Source organism: Pygoscelis adeliae, unplaced genomic scaffold (genome assembly GCF_000699105.1).
Source record: "Pygoscelis adeliae isolate BGI_AS28 unplaced genomic scaffold, ASM69910v1 Scaffold85, whole genome shotgun sequence".
NCBI classification, from domain to species: domain Eukaryota; kingdom Metazoa; phylum Chordata; class Aves; order Sphenisciformes; family Spheniscidae; genus Pygoscelis; species Pygoscelis adeliae.
Genome location: NW_008824900.1, coordinates 4754744 through 4776343, shown reverse-complemented (window position 1 = coordinate 4776343; position 21600 = coordinate 4754744). Strand labels below are relative to the sequence as shown.

Sequence of the window (21600 nt, the reverse complement as noted above, 5' to 3'; positions counted from 1 at the left end):
GTTCAAATTAGGAACCAGAAAATTTTACACATTTAGTATTAGAATATGCAGCAATATCAGAAATATTCTTAGAGCGAGGAAATTGAGGGGAAGAATAAGAAAGCCTCTCCGGTTATTTAGTATAGACTAAAATGAATAGCCACCCCATACCAGGAAGCTCTTGAGAAATGTAAAAAATAAAAACCCCTGAATAACTAGTTTTCCCAAGACGTGGCTTGTTTCCTACAAAAATCTGGAAGTCATTCTCTCATTTCATTTTCCAGATTCACATTTAAGTGGCACCTCGACTACAGAAAGCAGAACTATGGAAGAACAGGAAGGAGAATAATGTGCTTACTGTAACCAAAAGGTGTGCAAAATAGGCCTGTTTTTACACAGACTTGTGTTATATGATTTTTTTTGTGCTCCTAAGCATGGAGCATACAACACAGATAAAATTGGGAATAAGCATTACACACCACAGAAAACTGATATGCTACTCCACCTTCCCACACAACAAAAGAAAAACACATTAACACCTGTTTGTACTGTCCTTTTCCCCCTTAAAATCCTAGCTAACTAACAAGTAAACTGCTCATTTGGCTCAGATCGATAACGAATGGAGGGGATGAGGCGATATAGCCTTATAAGAGCAAGTATGCCCAGAAAAGTCAGGGTTTTCTTCTTTTCAGACTAGAGTAATAGGTGCCATGAAAGTAACAGGTATCCAGCTTCAAGACAGACCATTTTTAGAGCTCTTGCAAGAAACAGCATGTGTTCAAGTGTACAGGCATCTGCAGAAAAGTCTACAAGGCAATGTAGTGAATACAGAAGCTAAAAGTTAGGTTCTTTTTTTAATACACAGTGACCTTAAAAATATTTCAGTTTCAATATGATTCCAATTAATCCTGTAAGAGAACAGAAAGCATGAACATAAGGAAAAAAAAAAAAGAAAAAGCTGAGAATGGAATGGATATCAGTAAGGTATCAGTGGGATAACAGTAAGATTATTGTTTTTTTTACCTTTCTGGTAAGATAACCCCAGTGTATTCCCACTTCAGAAAACCACTCAATTTTACTTTTTGCTGAATCGGTGGCTAAAGCTTCTCGCTTTAATAAAAACAAAATTTATAGATTGTAAAAAAAGTCTCCTTTTAAATAAAAAGGACGTCACTGGTTAGTTTTGAAAAACAAGGACAGATCCAAAGTAACTCTGCAGATTCTTCTTTTTAGCTGTTAAGAAGCTTTAGTGAGAATGTAGTGATTGATAACAGGAAGTGACGCATGACTTGCATGGAAAATGAACTGCTGAAAACATTGAAATAAAGCCTCATTTCTCTGAATTCCAAGATAAAAACTAACATTTAAGTATGCACAAAACAGTGAATCTCTTTGCAGTGATTTTACTTTCTGAATTTATAAAATCTTAAAAGAATATAGAATGTTCTTTGCCAAGATTATTTTTTTAATCTTAATTATAGTACGAATATTCACCAAAATTCAGGATTCAGAAGCCTGAGACATTCTGGTAAATAAAGTCTTGTCAATCAATGGCATTCTGCTCAGGAATGTTATATATGGCACATTTCTAGTGCAGTTCTGCTATTTCACTTCTGATTCTGCAGTTCATTTCTTAAATAATTCCTCCCCCTCTCCCAACAAAATATTAATATATTTTCTCAATATTTTCATTTACTGAAATCATGACAGACATACATATTCTTTTGTTATGCTGTATTGTCCCCAAATCCTTCCATGTAGGATCTAAATTAATGCTAAACTGACTCCCTTCTTAATGCCACAAAGAAAAAGGAAGTATTTGAAAAAAGTCTCCATTAAAAAAAAAGAGTACCTGGAGTCAACAAGTTCAAATTTTCTATCCAAAAGTCTGAAAAAATTCAGAAAAAAGATAAAAACATCAAAAAAATGTAAGCAGAACATACTCTGTCCAGTATTTTAGCTGCAGTATTTATAGGGAATACAAAATTAGAGCTCTTTATGCTTCCCTCCTGCTTTTATTTACTATTGATAGAAGTAAGTCTCTCTCCTCTACTTTAAATATTTTATTAGTTACTGTCAGAGCTTCACTTCTGTTACTCTGTTACTGTATTTAAGGGTAGCAGTGACAGATTTCTGTAACCCAGCCTGGCATTACTGCCAAAATGATAAGGTATTTGCAAACTGTCACTCGTCCCTGCAGGGGCTGAAAGCAAATACCAGTACACAAAGGGGTGGGGGAGGGAGAATTTTTAATATTGTCTAGAAAAAGTCAATAGCTCTCACTACTATTTTGCAATATATTATCCCTTCTGGACTAATACTTAACTAAAAATCTTACTCTTCAGTCACAGCTATAAACTACAGCTGTGAGAGCGGTACTTACACCTTTGTGACCAAGCTCTCAAATCCATAGGCTACTTGAGGTGTATACTTAGTGTGAAGCTGCAACTGTAAGCTTGTGCTAGGTTAAGTTTTTAAGCATGGTCATCTCCCATATCCTTTGGATACAAGGATAGAGGAAAACAATCCTAGACTACAGATGAAGGAAACTAAATAGAAAATAGAATACAGAGGTCCAGCATCTTGGAATGAAAATTTGGTATATAAGAGGCATTAGAATGATAAATTAGACCACCCTCTTGATGTAAAAAGTTTTCACATATAACATCTCCCAGTTAGCTGAACACATGGCTTCAGGACAATAATTACTAATGAGAAAATCTTTGAGGCTCAAAATTTCAAAGTCTTTTGAAGTCATACTCAATTCAGAGAAGGATCCAAGTAGATAAATAGATATTTATGTGTGATCTGAATTCTTAAAGTCTCTGAAACTGGAATAAACAATTGGCAAAAAGATGCACCCTAGCTGGAAAAAAAGGTCAAGAAGGGATTATTACAAGAATGTCTGTCTCTCAAATCCAGATAGGTACCAAGCTCTTGATTCAAAAGAGTTTCAAGGCACCCAGTATGTTTAGAGATTAAGTTCTGTACCCATTATCTGAAGCTTCTGTCTAGATTGCACATAAAAATACTAACTGGCTTTCAAAAAACCCCAAACTCCTAACACTTGGTTCCAGTTTGACTTTTGGATAGAAAGAGCAAAAATAATTTTTACCTGAATAAAATAACCAGTCACTAAGATATGCTCTACTCTTAAATATCAAAAAGTTATCATCTAATATGGGGAAAACCGCATTTCTATTTACCTCTCCCCAGTCCCCATGTATTTAAGCAAGAATGTTCTGGCAAAAAATATAAGCCAGGTCTGCAACAAAACCAAGGAGAATGAAGTCAATTTCTTAAAACAGTTGTGATGTTAACATTTAGTTCTAACAAACACCCCCCACATACTCCCAAATTTAAGTACCAAACAAGGTTTGAAAACAAGGTGTCATTTTGCAAGTTTCTGGGTATTATTAGCTCTCTCTGGTTGCAGGGGCTTCGGCAACTTTAGATGTTTTTCAGCACTTCTATAATGCTACCAAGATTATCATTACAGCAAAAAAAAAATCCAAACTAAATCACTCAACTTCTGTTATATTAACTTATGTTAAGGATGATCATTAGTGAAAGACGACAGAAAAGAACAGGAAAAGGAAAGAATGAATATCATCTACAGAGAAGTGTCCTAAGCGGTACAGCAACATACTATGAAAGAATAACAAAAATATAACAGGACATTAAGTGAAAAGATGCAAAGTAAATATATAAAGATGAGAAAGGGTGTTTATAAAATATTAAGAGTAAAATACCTTCATGCCATGATAGTAAAAAAAAAAAAGAAATTAATCAGATACAAGTTAAAACAGGTTGTATAAATAAGAAGGTAGTCTGAAGCGTATTTCCACCTTTTTTGCATCTGCTTCCCCTCCTCACCTCCTCAGGCAAGTAAACAGTCCATAAAGCCATCTGCCTGAGTTTGATGATCACAGAGATATTAAGCTTGTGCCACCACAGTCCAAGGACAGTCTTATGCTGAATGCTTGTCCATTTTACCCGAGTTAAATAGATTTCTTGCCGCTAGCCAAGTACCCACATTACTGTCCATTCAGGAGCCTGTGCTTACTAAATTCCACTACAGCCATGGCTGCCCCTGTGCAAATGAAGACATAGCTGCTTTGAAGCTGGAGGCTTGATAGCAGAATTTCCATCTTTGGCAAGAGAGCCAAGAAACATGGGAGAAACTGCAGATAAGGCTTTCAGAAACAGCTAATTATTGCTTTACAATTCTCCCCAAAAAAACAGTAGACGCGTATTTATGATGCTTTCTTCAGTTTCCTACCTCACTCTCATTGCTGTCAGCATGGAAACCAAATATGTTCTATTAACTGTTATGGGCTTTTGAAAGCTTATGGAGGAACCTGCCTGAATTGATATTGCGCGAGTTTCTGTTGCAGCTGCTGCTTGAAGACCTAAACCCAGTGTCCACCGTGACTGTCAGCCTCCGACAGACTAAACACCCGCCGACGTCCTTTCCTGCCAGACCTTACTAGAGGAAAACAGCGATATATCATACGAAGGCTTTAACAATGAAACAAGGAAGGGAAACTGGAATGAAGACAAAGGATAAAATGTTAGAGCAGCAACAAGAATAAGTGACAAGGACACATCCATAACTGCTGGTACCTTGAATACAATTTGACACCACACCAAGAGTCTTATAAGTTTGGCAAATACTTCTGAAGCTGGAAGTATTCATTCTTTAGAAATAAGTGAGTTTAACTGAATTTAATTTTTTGCTTACCTATCTGGAAATGTTCATAATACATTTTGGGCTATGTCTGGCAATACCAACAGCACTTACACTGAAGAGGGACTGGCAGGCATTTATTTGCATTACAATCTACTCACATGATTTAGAAATCTTGAGAGAAGCTATTTATCACAAATTCTGCTGACATAGAATTATTCTGATTTCCACTGGCCATAAATTATGAGAGGTGCACTATCGTGCAGGTGACAATACTTCAAACCATTCAGCCCTACTATTCTGTGATATGAAACTGAAGTATTAGATTAGGTTTATAATAAAGCCAGAGTGTTTTAAAAGATAGCAGCAGTTCAGATGATGATGCTTGGTGCATAGAAAGTTTCTAGAAAAGACACTTTCTAGAAACAAAAGTACTTCCTCACCTAGTTGGAAAATTAGTAGCATCATAGAACAAAAGACATCAAACCACATTTACATTACTGATTATAGAGGGAAGAGACAGGGTTGGTTTCAGTAAGATGGCAGGTACTGCTCTTACAGGCTCTCCATGCTTGATTCATCATCCTCTCCTTGGAATAGATAATTTTATTTTACAGGCTGGAATCCAATATATTCTCTGCAACAAGGGACAGCTCTTTGTACCTATTTTAGACCTTTTACCATCAATATCTGCCAGAAGTGTGAAATACAGCACAAGTGGCATAGAAGATCAATGCCTTCTGAAGTCCTCAATATCCATTGCTCCAATGTAAACATTTTCTTATGTATTGAAGCCAATTGCATTTTAAAGCTTAAGACAACTTAAAAAGTGATAAAATACATAAATGACATTACACATACATAATTCTGGAAGACTGCTAACTTACAGTAAGAGAGCTTCTTTATCTTAATTCTTGGTATATATAAAAATAAGCACTTTAAAGAAGCGCACGGTTCCAGCAACTGTAGCCAAGAAGAGACTGTATTCTAAGCTCAGAAGCTTGATGATTAAAATCTGCCTGGCAAGAGAACATTTTTATCTTATGCATAGAAACACTTCAAATGGACATGTTAATTAAAAAAAAAAAATCATGTAAATACGAAGAAAAAAACCAACCTGATAGCAGCATTTGCAGAACCCGATACTGCTTTTTCTGTCTTGCTAGGGATTCTGCTTTCTTTAAGGGATGACTTCCGCTTTTTCAATTTTAAGGAACGGAGATCTTGTAAAGGGCTAAGCTTAATTCCCAAATACTGCAAATGGGAGAGCTGCTAGGCTTTAGAATATCTGTGCCATGAAGTATTGTGACAATTATTAGGTAGGATAGCTGATATCAACTCAGGAATCATAAGAGTTTATTTTACTCATGACAAAGCAGTTAATGCAACTATTGTTCCCTTACAATGACTGAAACATGAACAGCAGTCATATGATTTTATGTAAGTTCAGTTAACCTTCCTCCTCATATTAAGACACTGATTGTTTGATGCAGGTAGGAGTGATAACAAGTAAAGTATTTTTACAAAACACCAAATTAATTTTTTTCCTGTGATACATTTTTGAAAGCTCTTTTACTGTTTAACCATTAATATACACTCCATCTTGTAACACTGTGTTCTCTCTACTAACAATTATGCCATTTGTCTTTATTTTGTTCTCATCTATCACTGTTTTATGTAAAAGTCAGCGTGTATGTTCCAAATCTCATTTCCTGAAACAACTCTGTGAAGACTACAAGTACCATCCATCTCAAATATATCAAACTCTGAACAGTTTAAATCTGTCAATAGACAGTAGTTTAGAACAATAATCACAAATTTACAGTAGAAACAGCTGTCGTGGTTTAAGATGTTGCTCTTAAGGAAGGTAGTTGAGGTAGTTTCCTTGAAGTCCACACACACATCTCCCCTTTATCTTGTCTGGCCTTCTTGACTGAAGGTTCCTAAGCAACCTAGCATGTTCTTCATGGTCAACAACCTGAGTAGTTGCCAGAACAAACAGGGGAGCAGGGAACAAGGGAGGGACGAGAGCACGTATGTGTGCTCATGTGAGTGTGTTTAAAATGGAATGGGAAATGAGAAGGGCGATTCAAATGTGACAGACGGTGGGCAGCATTCAGGTGCTACCTTGGGGCATAAAACAGATGTTGTTCACATCATGCAAGCATCCTCTTCTGCTTCACAGCAAAGTAAGGCAGTTTAGTTTCAATTGTCCTCAACAGGTTAAGGGAAAATCACATTGTTTTACATTGAAGTGGCTGAATACCAACAATTGTTTCTGTAACTTAGCTGAGTGGTCAGTAAGACCTGATATAACACAGACAGTGGTCAAGACACTATTGCTTATTTCAGCAGTGTACATCTGTTCATGCAGAAGCCTACGAACAGCTATCTGGACATACCAAACAGATAATCTCTTTCATGGTCATGCTCCCAGCAACAGTTTCCAGTATAGATCACAATTACATACAAATACTATAAAAGGGAGAACGTTCATTACAAACTTGCAGTAAACTGGTCAAATCAGTTAATACAGAAACATTGTTCCCAGGAGTAGACAATAGTATTGATCTGCCACTAAGGATTAGCAAAAAGTGTCAACAGAACTCCCTGGGTTGGAGAAAAGCCTCCCCACACCCCTACCCCCCAAAGACCCAATACCAGGGATTTCAGAATCCTCTCTAGTCTATACCAAGGATCTTGAGATACCATCAGCCGCTCAGCTATTACTATTTAAAACATTACTTGTTCATTACTGGCTGCAACTACATTAGCAGTTTGGTTCAGACCAATAGAGCAGCTTTGAAGAATTATGCACACTTACTGCTTCAGTCTGATTTTAGGAACAGTTTCTGTGCATTGAGATTCTTTCACAAGGAAACCAAACTATAAGATATGCTGCAACTATGCACCAAATACGCTTCAAATATTAATAGCAACATACGTCTGAATTAATAATTGGTCCTTCAGACAATCACATACATGGCAGGGATGCTTGGTCCTGAAGGTCAGAGTAAATATGATCCACAGCAAAATCCCTAAGCCACGTGCAAATTAGATGCATGCACCTCAGCATCAACTGTTAATTGTCCTATTGCACCAAATTACCTGCTCATGCACATACAGTCACTGTCTTTGTCTTTATTACTGCTCTCCGCATAGAGTCAGCACAACAAAAATCCAGGAGTTGAGCTCAAAAGTCATCCCTGCAGCAGGCTAATGCAAGCTGCTGACTGGGGACTGAAGTAGCTGATGCACATTCTCATGTTCCTTTCCACTGACTTTGCTGAAGGTTACTATGCTTATAGTGGTAGGGCACAGAATAGTATCCGCACAACGAGACTCACTAAAGCACTACATCAATGCGCCTAGATCCTGTGCAAAAAAACAAAACCCACCCAAAGATTGTTTTCCTGCATGACGTGGCATTTTGAACATACTTTATGATTAAGCCACAATGAAGGTCATACTAAGTGTGGACATTTCATGCAACCTAACTGGTATGAAACCAGGCATTTAAAAAACCTTTCCTCTGTTTTTTGGTTTGTTTTTGTGGGATTGGGGGGGGGGAAGAGTTTGTTTGGTTTTTTTTCAGGTTTGGGTTTTTTTTTTTTTTAAACCAATGAGCAGCCTCCTGTTATCAGGCTTTTTAAATTGCAGGAAAAATAAACAGAATTTTATGTTATACAAACGCCAACATACCGTGTAAGTAGATTTTAATTTTGTTAACCACAGTCTATGATTACGCTTCAGTAAAGCACTATCTTTTCATGCTAAATGAGGAATTATGTGCTCTGGATCTACTCAGTTTTTCATAGAAGTCAGATTATATGCACTTGAAGGACCTCAGTTTGAAACTCCATAAGCAGCCTTTGCTTACCCTTTCCAGCAGTATTTCTTGCAGGGATAGTTACTTTGGACATAAAATATACACTGATCTCCTGACACTGTCCAGTGAAACCTACAAAGCAATAAATGCCTAACAAAGACTGCATCATTTCCTGTAGGACTGCAAAAAAGTGTAGATCTACATGAGGCTTCCAAATAAAGGCAAAATGGTGTATCTTAGAAGGGGGAACGAGAACAACCATTTCAAGGAGTGATCAACATTGGAAGTGACTGTTAAAATGAGGGGGCTGTTTGAAAAGGTCTTGAGAAGTTACCTCTTGTTTTATAACCAAAATGAGGTAGAGTAGGTCAGTTCTAGCATGAAAGCATGTCAGTACGCACCCTTCAGGATTTACTTCCTTAGTCTCCAGCTTGAGGCTTTATCTCATACATAATTTGCACTCAGAACAAACAGCATTACAAGATTCTCTACAAATACTACACCACAAAAAGGAGGAATGAAGGCGTTCTAATGCAACAAGTCGTCCCAGTATAAACATACCCACTAAATATACTGACCAACATAAACACATGGTAGCTACATTTGTGAAAGTTATACCGTCAGGCTATTTATATGGCAGCTTCTTCTGCACCAATGAAACAGCCTCCTCAAATTTAGTGGTGTTCAGCCAGAAGAGTGTTATTGCAAAAGCTTTACAATATTACCATCCTAAATAACTATTTTCAAATATTTCATATTTGGCCCATTGTTACAAATTAACATGAGTATCAGAAAAACATACAAAAGCAAATGTCACCCAGTTCAAAAGAGACGGTTCATGTGGAGATAAACTTATCCACTACGTGAAAGGCTAACAGTTTACATTATAAATTTATGCAAAGTAATACTTCAGTTTAAAAAAACAAAACAAACCAACAACATTTTAAATTGTATGTGCTAGGAGACAAGTCAGACAAGCAGGATATTATTTCACCAGTACTTAAAATCACTGCTGAAAGATGCCAAGTATTTATTAGAATTCCAGAAAGCTGAAGAGATGATTAGAATTTACACCACAATTTACTTTAACTAGTTTTGTTGAATGATCAAGTGAACTAAAACCATAAAGTTCTACTGTTTTTAATTCAATAACATAGTAACTTAACTTTACAATAAACTACTCTACATCCCTTAGTGCCTAGGCTGAAAATCATGATTTAATACCTGATGGGCTCTGTGCAGCAGAAGGAGTGGATGTTGAGCTTGCAGTCACTGAATCACAGCGCCCTGTACTCCCACTGCCACTGGAAGGTGATGGTGATGAGAGTGGTGAGGGATTGTGCTGATTTATACACTGGGCTACAGCAAAGCCTGCAAAACAGGACAATGAAGTTTACAAGTTAGTAATTAGCTTGAAAGAGTCAACCTACGTGAACAAATTGAGAAAGGGTAAGAGCAAATATTGCATCAAAGTGCTGCTAATTTCGTGTAGTGACCTGGAGGATGCACCCTCTCCCGCCTTCACCTTGGAAGCCTGAAAATCTGAATGCGTCTTAGCGAAAACATGCTACAAATGCTGATCAACGAACAAGAAAGTGGAGGTTAAGGGATTCAAAACGTTTTAAAACTTAGAGCTTGCACAAACAGTCAAAACATGTCAAAACTCTTCAGTTTTTGATATATTCAATAAATTCATGGGTCACAGACCTTAATGTGATAAGGAAAATGGTCCAGTCAAAAGTGAACAAAAAACCTCTCAGATAGAAGGCATGCACTACATTTTTTTTTATTGCAGAGATAACTTCAGAAAATTCTAATCAATCAAATCTAATGCTGGCATTGGATTTGATTCACCTTCTCACAAGTCAAACTTTTTCTAGTCTGAAGACTAGAAAGGTCTATATAGTGTCTGACAGCACTTTTTAAATAAGTCTTCTTCAGGCTTTCAGTCTAGTATTTCCTCAAATTCTTTACATTGTAGCATCCTCTTCTTTCCTAATATAACCTTGCATTTGTTCCTTTCTCCTTCCTCTGCAACCCCCTGCTTCAGTCTTTCACATGCCTTAAAAAAAAAAAAATCTTCACTTTAGTTCCTTCCCTCCTCACATACAATGACTCATGCACTTTCTCTTTTAAGATGCAATTTCAGAAAGTATTGAGGACCTGTGGCACAGGGAAATCCATTGGAAGTATGCAATTTGGGAAAGAAGAGCAAGGAAGGAATTCAAATCCCTGGTTTCTCGAACCCAGCATCTCAGAACTGAATAACCTGAGAATGACGTACTTTGCAATATTTAATTTCACTGATTTAGTCAAGATGAGAAGCCATGAGTACACGAAATTATGCATTCGTTGCATAAGACTACACTGAATCAGAAAGTAAACAATAGTTATTCCATGTATGTTGTGTAAAATATTTTGTGCAGAAGCATGCTATGAGCCAAAAGACAACTGAAATTTATTCTTTAGGTTACTGGTGAATGTGTTACATTGCCATTCAGTCATATCCTACTGAAATAAGTGCCTACAAAGGTGTCTCCAGTAAGTCCAGAAGCAGTGCCAACACATGCTGAACATTTAGAAGTAAACAATTAGTAAATTTTTCTTTTACAGGTGAGAATGATTATATGGTAACTTTGTACAAAACAGATACTACATTAAAAACTTATTTGACATAACTAGCTTGTATTTATGAACACCCTTATTTTTATATTGCAATGTGTCTGGTTGACACAATTCACTTGTGACAGTCACAGATTATAAATGCCAAGGCATACACTTGACTGTTATTTCACCTCAACATAAAGAGAAATACAAGAGTATCTTTGGAAGAGTTAGAACACTTTACAACATCAGTCTTGTAAGAATGTAGTTTGTATTTGAGAAGAGAAGCTGGAATATGGAGCAAAAGAAACAAAACCAAAAAACCACCCCACTGGGTGTTTCAAAAGCATGTTACTTTAACAATTTTTTTCTCTTTTTCTTAAGTAGTCACGTTCTATTATATCTGACAAATACATTTTTGTTTGTTGTTTAAAACATCTTGTGTTTTCCAGTGATTGTTAAGATTTTCTTAAAGCTTATATTTTCATTTAACAACAAAATGAGTTTATCATTGCTGAGACAAAAGCAAGTAAGCATGCTCTGGCTTTCAGCAGACTTCAGATCAAGAAAGTCAGAGCACTTAACTCTTGCATCAATCCTCTGCCAGATTATCAGAAAAAAGTTTTTCAGTGACACTGTAAAAGGTCCAGGCTTGACAAAAAGTTTGCTTTTGCACAAAACCCGTAGTGTGGAATAGCAAGACTTGCTGTGAAAATACTCCAGTTCTGAAAAACTTCAGAAATTATTTTCACACACTGTTGATCCCCATATGTTGAAGACCCCCCACTTCGGGATGACCTGCTAACTCACTTGTGATTAGACTGTTTGAACAAGTCAGGATATCTCCCAATATATAATGCTTTTTATAATTTCTGTTCCCCAGACTTAGGACTCAGACAAGTTGAGCTCCAATTTAGTCGTAAGGCAGCAGAACATCTGCTTTCTAAGTAGGGCATTTGAATTTTGAATCACTGAAACACATTTAGAGAAATCTTGAGTTTTGTGAAATGATTGGCAGCTAGTGATAACAAAATTGCATCTTTTTGTGTAATACAGCAAAATTAAGTACTTTCAAGCAGTAAGAGATTCAACTTTAAAATGACTCAATCCAAAAGGAAAACGTTCACCATCTGGAAAAAAACTCTACAGAAAAGTCCATTTGTGAAATAGATGATAGGGAGACAAAAGAGCAAAGAGCTCAATTTACAATCATTCCTTTAATCCCAATTCCAAGCTAATGTTTTAGCAGTAGCTGTGGCCCTTTTCTGTCTTGCTAGCTCTAAGGTAAATGAAGCAGTGCGCAGTATCCCAGCTATTTTTACAAACCGGCAAGAAAATGATCATAACCAAATTAAAGGAGGAACTATGCACAACTCACAGATGTGTTGCATAAATACTGAGTATGTGAAACATGATTTAAACTAAATTTGTAAAGGAAGGCAAAGTATTAAGACACTTCCAGTGAATTTGGAGAAACTGCTATGGATGTATTGCTCACAACGTACCTGGAATACACACCCAAGTATTACTTGTTTCTCTAGGAGTAAATTTTTCCATAAGCCTCATCCTGGAGTTGTGTTCAGAAACATATCACAATAAGCTTTTCATTGCTTATACAAGTTAGAGTTCAGCTTTTGCAGACACAAATCACAAAGCAAAAATTGCTCAATAATGAATGCTAATCTTACCTGGAACTTTGTCAACAGATGCAAAAACAGAGCGTTGCACTGTAGGATCACTGCTACCACGCCGTGATTGATCATAAAATCTAAATGGAAGGTGTTGGGCTGTAGCTGCAGAGCCGTGTCCAAAACCCATAACTTCAGTTGAAGGCTGAACAGGAAGATCCAGGAGAGCTATGTTTAATCACAATTGATAATTTATGTTACTCAAAAATACATAAAAGGAAGAGTAGGTGAAAATAAAATTGATAGTTTGCTCAGGATCTTAAGACTAAACCAGATTGTTTAACAAAACTTGCCTGCATTTACCTCTTAATTATGGTTACAATTGCACTGGAAAAAAAGAGAGACATTATTTCTGGCAACCTTTTCTACCACTGCAGTCCACACCACATTCACACTAAGGAAGCCTCAGAATACAGTGGAGGAGAAAAAAAGGATTACACTAAGCTCCCTGCATTAAACAAACCATAGGAGCTATTTAAAAAAAAAATATTCTGTTTTTCCCTGTACAAATAAAGTCATTCATTAGTTACAGCTGAACATTGCAGAAAGCCATTTAAAGACACAGTCTGCTTTAAACTGGCAAAAATGCCTTTGCATTACCATTCAACCTAAAATTTTAATATCAAAATAGACCTGTATTAACCTCAAAGTTGCTTTAAATTTTTTTAACATGAAGCAAGCCATAAAAGTATGACATATCTATTTTATAAACTCAAAGCATAAAACTTTTTAGTTAGCTTCCTACAGAACCATAAGACACTAAATCTTCAGCCATTTATAATCAGAATAATTCTCTGTGCAACTCAATAATTTTAATACCAGCTATGACTTTGCTTTTCACAACTCTGATTAGTTCATTACTGCTCTTGGACAATCCAAGTAACTGAGATAGCTGGTGTCCTTTTCAATTTGCCCACCTATTTTCCTTCCTGCACTTCAGAATTTCCTCTTCTATACTCACCAATTCATTCAGTTTACTGGTAAGCTTCAACTTATGCTTAACCCACTTAATAGTCAAGTAATATTTTAATCACTCTTTGCTATTTACTCAGATTAACTCTTTCCTTCATCTCTTCGCATGCATTTCCTCCAAACACAGAAATCTAGCTGCTGATACTCCACTTAACATTTTGGATTGCTCATCATCACTACATCCAAGCATTAAGCATTATCATCAACACCATCAGGACACCATCCAACTCGGGACTCAGGCAAGCTGAGCTCCAATTTAGTCCTAAGGCAGTAGAACATCTGCTTTCTAAGTAGGGCACTGAATTTTGAATCACTGAACCACATTTAAAGAGAAATGCTGAGTTTTGCGAAATGATTGGCAGCTAGTGGTTAACAAGACAGGATTCCTTCTTTTTTATCCTTCCTTTAATGTGTCTATTGTTAAATATGAAAACACATATTTTACTCCAATAAAATCTATTGCTTGGAAACTAGACACTGGTTTACAGTTTTCTGTGGCACACCACTTCTTAGATTTTTCTAACACATCCTTATGTTACAAAGTGACTTGCTATGACATACAAGTCTTCTTTCTCAGAATCATGTCAAAATAACCGTTCACCTGCTATTCTCTGCATTTTCATACGCCGAGCTTGGATACGGCCTTTTGCAAGACGTTGTTTTGCAATAATGCAGCGAATGTGATCAGAAAAAATAAATGTAGCTTGAAGGATAGGGAAGGGCTTAGAATGAGGACTTGAGGCAGGCTTATGAATTATTATGTTCAGAGCTCTACTGTCATCCTCCACTCCCGTCACCTGCATATCCTAAAAAGAAATAGAAGGCAAGTAGCTAATGAAAATGTTAGCATTTTTAAACTATAGATTAAATATCAACATTGAAAGAAAACCCTATGAATGCTTCACTAAAGCTCCTAAAAACCCAGTTTGTGTTAAAAAAAGGACTATGCAAGTTGTGCAACCTTGGGTTTAGTTCTTCAGAAATTGGTACTCAGAGATTAAGTCAGTTTAAAATGTAGTTAATTTATTTGAGCAGAGTGAATTTTCAGGAAATACAAACAGTGTTGGCTAAGGCAAGAAAGAGACACAAATGAGACACTTCTTAAAGCTTCTGAAATCAGTTATCTAATGATAAGCACAGATTACTCTGAAGTTACAACCTGTCACCTTCCCTACCTGTGTAAGATCAGAACTCCAGGAGAGTTCATTACTGTGCCACTTAAAGAAAGTGCTTGGGACTCAAATCCTAGTTGTATATGATTTCAGTGTTCAAATGAACACAGCCCAAAACATATATTGGGGAAGTTACCTCATTTTTAAGTGTGCTTCTAGTTACCTATGTAAACTTCTTCAGAAAACCAGAAATAGTTTAAAAGACAGGAACAAGAAAAAAGACTAGTAACAGAAGAAACAAGTAAGCACGGTACAGAGCTTGAATATATAAGCTAATATTGGTATTGCTATTTATCCAACATAAATGTAGATTTTCAGCTGAGAAAAAATAACCACCCAGATTAAAACTTCTCTTACCTGCAAAAGTCCTGCAAACTTAACTACTCCCCAGCCAAGTCTGGCAACATCAGGCTCAACCAAACTCATCTGGTAAATATCCACAGCCAGAAATCTTTGAACTTGACCCCCATCCTTTGTTATGACTGTACATGCAATTAGATCACTGTTATCTGAAGGAAGGAAGGAAACAAAGTTACATAGCTACTGAAGTTAAGGATTCCGGGCTTTGGTTGTTTTATGTAACATAAAATGTTAATATGTAAAAGTGTAATCATCTTTACAACACATGTATAAAGTTATTCAAGGGTTTGGTTTTTTTTAATATGTATTTTGCATTTCCCTATCATATTTATAGTTACACAGAAAGGGCAGGATATATTTTAACAACAGTGGTTCAGATATCTCACAAGTTACGTATAAGATGTGTATTATGATGCACCTTACTTTCTTTTACCACCTTCATTACTTTTCAGTATAAAAGCTCACTTCATTTCAGGAGCGAAACTGCAACAGTGTTGATTTCTCTAAGTGGAAGCCTCAGAAAATCTTGTCAGAAGACCACAGATACAATCCTACACCACTGCAGGCAATTACATCTACCTCATTATAAACGTAGGCTCCATTCTGACACAAGTTTCATTTCTACAGGTCTGAAACCTGACTATTCTGAATGTTGGAAGCCTTTCAAATTCAAGACTATATGGACTCTCCAGGTAAACTGTAGCAGGTTTTTGCCAATATTTGTTAAATGCGGCGACATTTTTTCCTTTACCCACCCATTTTATTCATTTATATTGAATAAACATATCCTCTCTTAACCATTACTCTAGGACCCCCTCAAACAAGCCCCAAATTATAGATCTCAAGAAGTAAATACACCATTCCCTGATCCTCCTGCATCTCCTCACTGCACCTGTTAGTTCGAACCCATCATTCTTGAAAAGTGACTAAATCATCTTCTTTACATCAGCTGAAGCCTACTGAGCGCCCCATAAACTGGCACTGCCGCCTCCTAGCAGACCTTTGCTAATCTTAACTAGAATTGCTTTTTCCTTTGCTTCAAATTGATACTTTCATTCACATACTTAACACACACAAGTCTTTTTCCTCTCTCTCATCTAGTACAATTTATAGCAAGTAGAAGATTCTATGACCACACATGCCATCCTACCGAGTTCATAATCTTTGCAATTCTAGATGTTACTCCACATAATTTGATGGATTTAGCCAGCTAAGTTGCAGCATTTTAATTATTTCCTGCAAAAGTTTTGATTAAGTGTTGGTTTTGAGGTTTTTTTTAGGATAGAAACCATCTGACTTGAAAACAACAAGTTTTATATTTTGCTTCTACCTGAGCCATAGTTTTTCAACACACTCATTCTCCCCAGTACTCGCATTCTTTTGTATTGCTAAGGCATTGATAGAGTCAGCAGTTTGGAGTTATATGTTCAAATAGCCTTTACTAAAATGAGGGTTCAATGCTATAGGAAACAATCACTGTTAAGATGTACGAGGCTTTTTTTCCCTCCTATCCCATATACACATACTATTTTTTAGACGTGTCTATATACTGAAATCAGTTTGATAAATGGTATCATTTACAGTAAGGTAAGTATCTTTCAAAAAGGCTGCCTTCTTATTCAGATTTTTTATATCTATCTGAAGGGAGCTATTCTGACACACAGAATTCAATGCATCTCTAATACTTATCGCAGTATCTACACACTGAACACTGATGTTAGGTGCTCTTGCATTTGAAAACCCAGCTGTAGCATTTCTTACATTATTTACACAATGCATTAAAAATAATCCAGCAAAAGTTCAACTTTGTGTTCAGTATCTGAATTAAAACAATGTATAAGTATTTGACTACTGTTTCTCATGGAAAAAAAACAACCCTAAAAATAAAACTAGAAGAATTAGCTAAATAGATAGAAATGAGGCTGCAGGTTATACAAAACAGTGAAACTTAAATTTACTTATCCAAACATCTAAACAAGTAGTTAACACCATATTTCATACTAGAAACACCTGTGGGATAGATATAAGCTACAAGTGGAAGCATACAGCTCTTTGCAGTGGCAGGTCATACAACTAGGGACAACAGCCATAAATTACGGTTTGGGAGGTGGAGGAAATTCTTTTGTGCATAATACAGCACAGCAGGTTACCCAGAAAGATTGTGGAATTTCTGCCACCAAAGGTTTTCAAGTTTCAAAAAACCAAAACAAACACTCCTCCCAAAACCAACCTCTTCTTCCCCCCAACTGAGAGGTTCCTTCCAACCAACATTTCTATGATTCTACCAATTACCCTTTACCATTCAAAACTGATTGGGTGGTAGGAGAGAAAGGGAGGAAATACAGAACCCTAATACAATTAAAAGAGGATAATTAACGCTAGTCCAGTGTGAATTTAGTGTGAGCTTTTGAAATTTGAGAAAACAAGTTTGATCAATAAATACAACACTGCTAATTTTCCACAATAGATACAGGACATGATTCAGTTACATGAGGATTGATTGCTATCACCTTCTCATATGCCCTAGAAGGCTCAAGAAATCCATACAGGATTGGCAAATATTACTATAGGAGCCTATGGGAGATTTATTCCTTTTTAAAGAAGCTGAAACACCAGGCTGAAAATCATCGGAGATCTAAAAAGGCAATGTATGCTATGTTTAGCCAACAGAATCCTACTCCAATATTATTGTACCAATGACATTCTAATAATCTGAACAATAAAAGAACAACATATATTAAAGGCACCAAAAGTTCTATCTAAATTTTTGATCCAAAAGTGTATCTGTATTTGTATATATTTTACACACACACATCTAGAAGTGGTGACAGAGGTATAGATCTAATACATCCCTCCAGAAATTACTGTCTAATACCTAAATTATTCCACCTTTTCAATTATAACTGGAAAGCTTGAAGTTATTATCAATGTTTCTAAGTCATGGGAAAACAAGAATAATGCAAGTGTCATTTATTCTGAACTGGTCTGTGAATTTAGGCATAACACACCCAAACATACTTGATTTTTTTTAAATGCATACTGTTATATACATCAGGGAATGAAAAACAGAAGCCTTCTAGTAGACTTGGAATGACAGTTGATAAGAAAGTGAATGTATTTCTACAATGAAATGGCAGACAATCTCTGTATGTACACAATGGGGTAATAATTCTGCTTTACACTGTTTTTTTACTGTAACACTGTGCCAGCTGAAGTACACACAATTTTAAAGAAGCAGGCTGAAAGCAACTTGAAAGACCACCACAAGAAAAACTGACATGAAAATTAGAAATACCTTTTTTTTTTTCTTTAAAGCAAAAAGCTTAATAATTCAACTAACTTAAAGAATACCTGGCAGGCAGGAAGATTTTAATCCACACAAATAGTACAAATGGGTAAGAAATTTAATACAGGGCCAAGTCTAATGGACAAAAGCTACAAATGGCAGCAGTTCCATGGTGAAAACAATTGACTGACGAAACTACACAATTGGTAGTCTGTTCCTTCACGGGACAAAGTTTCTAATCAAGAACTAACGTTTTTCTAGGAATACACTTTGGTTCAAACAGAACTAGCTTCAGGGAAGTTGTATGTAATACACAGGATATATGCAATGGTTTTTTCAAGCCATAGAAACAGAATGAAACAAGAAAATCCCTATGAATATAGCTATTAACTGAGAAGGAATTAATTCTCAAACAGTTGGTATGACTGAACAAGGATGGGTGTACTATACGGCCTATTCTCTATATTGCATAAACTCTTATAGCTGATATCTTTTTTGAAGCAGTTTCAGTAACAAGCATAAAGTGTTAACTCTTAATGAGCCCTTAAGGCTTTTAACAATTATAGATGTTTCAAAACAGGACTCTGGAACATGTCTGGTTACTTCTTAACTTGGGACCCTTTGTTTATTGCCTCTTTCATTCTTTCAAATCCAATTAGTCCATCAACGTGTTTCAGTCGATGTGAATTCCTGGAACAGCCCTATTCTTCTCAAGACCTGAAATAACTGGATTTGGACCCCTCCGAATACGTAATGTGAGGTTGCTGAATTTTGTGGATAATCTATTGTGAGATTCTCAACATATAGGCCACAACACCAAACAGAGTTGTGAGGTTCTCAAATACGTGGTTTTGTCCAGTATTTATACAGTTTTTAGTGCTACAGCAAGCAGATTAAAATACTAGGAATTACTGCTGTACAAATTCAACTGCCTGACTACAAAAATGCAGTACTTAAGGTAAAGAACTCAAAGGGCAGAAGTTGTTTTCCAGAGCAGAAAGTTTTAGTTTTAGATCTGACAAAAACTTAAAGCATTACTGTAAAAGTTTATCAAAGAACAGAAAGGAAAATTACTCATTTATTAGGTAACTGTTACAGGAATCTTTTGAGTTTATACAGCTGAATGTACCCCATTTACATGACTGTTTCTAGTTCACAGCTGCTGAAGGGTCATAAGCTACAGTCATCCTTTATGAAAAAAACAGAAGAGAAAGTGTGGTTAAACACATTTCCAGTGAACTGATCCGAGAATACTTACAGCTATGCTATAAAACAGTTACAGATACCCAACCGCATTTAGCTGAAAGAATTTCAAGCCCAGTAAACCTCAGTACTATTGAAATTTGATCTGGGGACTAAAATGAACCACAGACTGAATGGCTCACTGATATGACACTGCTGCAAAAAAGTGTAGTGTGATTTCTGAGACTAACAGCAATGCTTAATTTTTCTTCAGGCAAAATGAAGCTTGTAACTAGTTTGGACACTACACCTCCAAGACATGGATCCAAGATTTCTCTGGACTTTCTCCAAGAAAAATACAACTTTTAGGAAATACAGCCTAGGAAGGAGAGTTCAAAGACTTCAGCCGCTTGCAGTGAAGATGATTTAAATTAGGTGAAAATATTACATGAACACAGGCAACTATTTGCTTGGAAAGACTGTATTATATGAAGTCTTTATGAATATAACAGCTACTTTAGGAGATGGTCTAAACATACCTGACCTGCCTCAGGGCTGGATCTTTAATAATATTATAATTTACAGTCATCACAATTCTAGAAATCATCTGCAGACATTAAAAGCTCTTACAGAAAACTTTCAGCCCTTTGTGTGCATAGCTGGCAGTCCAAGATAAGCATTAGACTGCAGATAGTTAATGCACCACCTCCCACTTCACATAAAGCAGTTTTCCCAACAGCATGTAGCCCATTTGGTATGATATTCTGCTTTACTACTTACTATGACAGTCTTTAACTGTGAAGTTCTTTGCAATTAAAGTTTTGCACTTTGACGAAATGAGTTTATAGAGAAATATATGATCCTTGATAGAACTGACATATTCCCAAATATACTCAGAGTGCATTGGAATAACAGTTTAATACTTGAAGTAATAATAATGGAGGGGGTGGGGGGGCGGGAAGAGATTTCTTTCGATTTCTTTTCACCCACAGTGAAATCTCTTACTGAACTGTAGAAGGAAGCTTTCATTTGCCTAGGCAGTTTATGTTCAAATTAAATGCTACTTATGCAAATACACTGAACTAAGTTTCATTTTCCTAACCATAGTGTACAGTTTATGTTCACTGAGCAGACCTGCAAAGTACCTCGGTAAGGACTCAAAAGATAACCTGGGGCCTGGGCAACTCGCTCTAGCTGATGCTGTTTTGAGCAGTGGGGTTAGACTAGATGATCTAGTCTAGAGATGATGATCTAGATGATTTAGACTAGAGATTCCGGGGGAGGGGAACCTCAATCCATCCCACTCCTACCAGTTTGAAGCCAGGGCCAGCGATAGATGCCCAAAGCCTGGAGGAGGAACACAGGTCAGCAGGAGAGCGCCTGAAGAGCAGCACAAAGGAACTCCAGACAGTAAGACAGCTTCATCGGGGGCCCAACTTAAATGCCTTTATACAAACACACGTAGCACGGGGAATAAACAAGAGGAGTTAGAGATGTGCACATGCCTGCAGGGCTACGACCTTACTGGCATCACGGAGACGTGGTGTGATGGTTCCTATGACTGGAGTGGTGGGATGGAAGGATACAGGCTCTTTAGGAAGGACAGGCAGGGGAGACGAGGAGGAGGTGTTGCCCTCTATGTCAATGACCAGCTGGAGCACATGGAGCACTGCCTGGGGATGGATGAGGAGCCAACTGAAAACTTGTGGGTCAGGATTAAAGGGAAGGCAGAGACAAGTGACATTACAATGGAGGTCTGCTACAGGCCACCTGACCAGGAAGACCAAGCAGATGAGGCCCTCTATAGACAGATAGGAGCAGCCTCACGCTCACAAGCC

At 36.8% G+C, this 21600-nt stretch overlaps 1 protein-coding gene across 1 annotated transcript in view; it reads right to left on the bottom strand.

Moving 5' to 3' along the window:
* CLEC16A (C-type lectin domain family 16, member A) overlaps window positions 1–21600 on the bottom strand; it is an 83251-nt gene that overhangs the window by 7277 nt on the left and 54374 nt on the right. The window contains exons 20-23 of the mRNA XM_009324734.1: window positions 15292–15443; window positions 14364–14568; window positions 12791–12958; window positions 9723–9869 (exon numbers count right to left, since the gene is read on the bottom strand). Coding sequence (XP_009323009.1) covers window positions 9723–9869; window positions 12791–12958; window positions 14364–14568; window positions 15292–15443 — 672 coding nt within the window. The remainder of the gene's footprint in view (window positions 1–9722; window positions 9870–12790; window positions 12959–14363; window positions 14569–15291; window positions 15444–21600) is intronic.